Raw genomic sequence first — 3,018 nt, forward strand, 5'->3', positions numbered from 1 at the left:
CCATACCTGTACACTTAAACTTAGCCAATATTATGTACCAATTCAACCTCACTAAAGTTGGAGAAGTTTAAATATATGTAGCATAGAGAGAGGGTTTGCCCTCAATATTGCCCTCATTGTTACCTTTATAATCGATATAATGTGGCCCTGCCACAAGAAATGTTATAAAGTGGAACTGAACAGAAAGCCCAGGTAAATTCTCATTAGATAAAGTAATTTGGTGTAAAGGCAACAGCCAAATGAATAAAAAGGAAAGGACTGTTCAATAAAATCTATCTGAACAATTAATTATCTCCTTCTGGAAGAATTAAGTTAGTTTTTTGCACCCTGTACCAATTTTTCTAATTCCAAGTTAAGAAATGAAATGTAGACAGAGAAAGAGAAAGCAAACGAAAAAAGCCTACGACATACTGTACCTAGCTGATTTTGTGATAGAGGAAAAAGTCTTCCTGGGCACGTAACTGAAGAAATTTCCAGGGGGAAGGGTTGACAGCTGACATTGCCTAGACATTTAAAACTTCAGAAGAACAGATACCAAAGTCTTAGCCCTGACTGGTAAGAAAACCCGTAAAATGGAAAACGGTGCAAAAGGACCCACAATTTACTAGAGAAGAGATTCACTCAGAGGAGATCCAGGGAGCAGTGGCATCACCCTGAAGCCCAGCAGCAATTAATTCAGGAAGGTGCTTTTTTACAACCTAATTCCCAGTGTCGTGGCAGCTGTGTTGAAATGGGCCCCTCGGATGCTTCTGGGAGAAGCAGAATATTCTGGAAAACAATTTGAAGAGTCGCCCACCCACTCAGTGTGTTGAAAATGGTCTAGGAATGCTCTTCCAGAAACCTAATCCGACAGAAAAGCCAACCGAAATGCAAACAAAACTTACACGAGTGCTTGCTACAACTTTTTTCTTTCTTTCTTTGCAACAATCTAATTTTCAGCCAAAATGAAGCCATTAGCACAATACTAATTTTCCAGTGTGGGAACATGCCACTTGTTTTCACTTAAAAACTTTAAAACCTATTTCTAAAGCCCAGGTCCTGGCTTAATCTCCAAAGCTGTGGGGTCAGAATGGCCCATATTTGCCTGAGCCTCAGGGGGCTCCTTCAAGAAGACCCTCTCCGGTGTGGGGGGAGGGGCAGGGAGAGTCAACTGAAGCCCCTTCCTCAAGCTCCTCTTCCACCAAAAGGAATCCCATTGGCCGGTTCACAAGACCAGAGAGCTAAGCCACAGCCCCTCTCTGCTGTGGAGTGGTCGGGGCTGCTCACAGCCCATAGAAGGAAATCCCAGGCCCGACCACGGCTGGCCAGCGTGGCCTCTCCCCGCCCCCACTCACAGCTGTCCCCAGACTCATCCAGTCACCACCCACAGAGCTCCTGTGCTCAGGAGACCTCTGTGCCCCGGTCCCCCGGGATCCCCAGCACCCACCCTGGGCTGGGCAAAGGGTGAACGCCTTGGGGACGTCCCTACAAGCCCCCACGGCGCTTCCCGCTGGGCTGCGGCAGCCGCTGGCCCCTGAGCCCGCTGGGCCTCTGCTCTCTGCCTGGCCTGTTCCCAGCAGGTTGTCGGCACCTTGGTGTGGAATCAGGGAGAAAGATGGGAAGGATGTTTCCTGAGGTGGAGAGAGGAGAGGTGGGGGCCTGGAAGGAGGCTTCAAGGTTGACAGCCAGAGAGGGGCAGTGAGGACCACCCTGAGGAGCCCCCGCCTGGGCCCCCGGACGCCACGTCCGGCTCTCCGATAGCCTGCAGGGCCCCTGCCCTGCAACGCTGCCAAGCTTCTCGCGAAATATGGGTTATAAATCAGAAATGACGTCAACCTGGCAGGTGGCCTTGGGTAAGACTCATCATGTCCTGAGCCTCAGTTTCTCCACATGGAAGAGAAGGGCGGGGAACTCGAGCTCTAAGCTCCCACAAGCTGCAATCCAGAGGGGGGGCTGCAACCCCAACACATCCGTCTTCAGGACCCTTAACCATGTTGCCCCCGGCCCCAGGGGCGGGGTCCAGACGCCCCTGGTCCTTGAGCCGCAGAGCCGAGGTGCAGCGGCCCCCAGCCCGTGTCCAAACTCAGCCGGGGCCTGGCCAGCGGGCGCAGGGCTGAGCTCAAGGCACCTGGCCCACACTGCTGGTCTCTGGGCGCCCTAAAGCAGCCTGGTGGGGGGGCGGGCAGCCAGCTGGCCGGCCGCAATGCCAGCGCGGCCAGTGTTCACCCTGGGCTCCAGCAGGGGTGTGGGGCATCCCCGTACGCTCCCCCCCTATTTTGCTGTGTGAAATTTTTCATGAGAAAATATTGGTTAGAAAGTGTTCTCAACGGGCTTCTCCCCGAAAAGCCCCCAGTGGGGTCTCCCAGACACCCCTCTCAAGAGCAAGCCCCTAGCCTGAGTCCAAGGAAAGGGGGTCCGGGCGCTGCAGGCACTGCCTGCAGGAGTGGGGGGCGGGGAGCAGGTGAGGGGCTCGCGGGCGCTGCGGCCTTTCCGGTCTGCCACGGAACCCACAAAAACTCAAAAGGCGAAGCCCTGCCAAGCTCCTCGCACTGGCTTCAAGGTCTCACGGGGACGAGCAGCGCCTCCCCGCTTTTCCTCGCGCACGAGCGGCTGGGCGCGGGAGGTCACTTGTGGCAGCCGCACAGCCAGGAGGTGCGGGCCGCGTTCAGAGTCCTGGGCTCTGGGCCCCTGGCCTGGCAACCAGACCCCGAGATGCCCGGAGGGAGCCAGGGAGCGGGCTGGGGAATGTGCCAGAGTGCCCCGCCCTGCCGCGGCGCCCCACAGCGGGCGCGCGGGGCGGCAGGTGAGCGCGCGCCCCGGGCGCTACCTGGGTCGTGGAAGGGTACCAGCGCGAAGTTGGCCACGGCCCCGCCGTCCAGGCTGCGCTGCAGAATGCGCGAGGCGCCGTCCATCACCTGCAGCAGGTCGTCCCACATGGAGCCAGTGACATCGAAGACGAAGGCCAGGGTGGCATCCCCGGTGGTCGCGGCCAGCCCCGTCGGGGGCGCGCCGGCCACCGCTGTGGCCGCGGAGAGCGCC

At 57.1% G+C, this 3,018-nt stretch overlaps 1 protein-coding gene across 1 annotated transcript in view; it reads right to left on the reverse strand.

Annotated features, from left to right (window-relative positions):
- Positions 1-2,930, reverse strand: part of HMCN2 (hemicentin 2) — a 109,501-nt gene extending 106,571 nt beyond the window's left edge. Inside the window, exon 1 of the mRNA XM_012721201.1 lies at positions 2,807-2,930. Within this exon, the coding sequence (XP_012576655.1) occupies positions 2,807-2,915 (109 nt within the window). The 5' untranslated portion in view covers positions 2,916-2,930. The remainder of the gene's footprint in view (positions 1-2,806) is intronic.
- Positions 2,931-3,018: the final 88 nt, after the last annotated feature.

The sequence above is a fragment of the Condylura cristata genome, unplaced genomic scaffold (genome assembly GCF_000260355.1).
Source record: "Condylura cristata isolate star-nosed mole 26May11 unplaced genomic scaffold, ConCri1.0 scaffold00006, whole genome shotgun sequence".
Classification (NCBI taxonomy): Eukaryota; Metazoa; Chordata; class Mammalia; order Eulipotyphla; family Talpidae; genus Condylura; species Condylura cristata.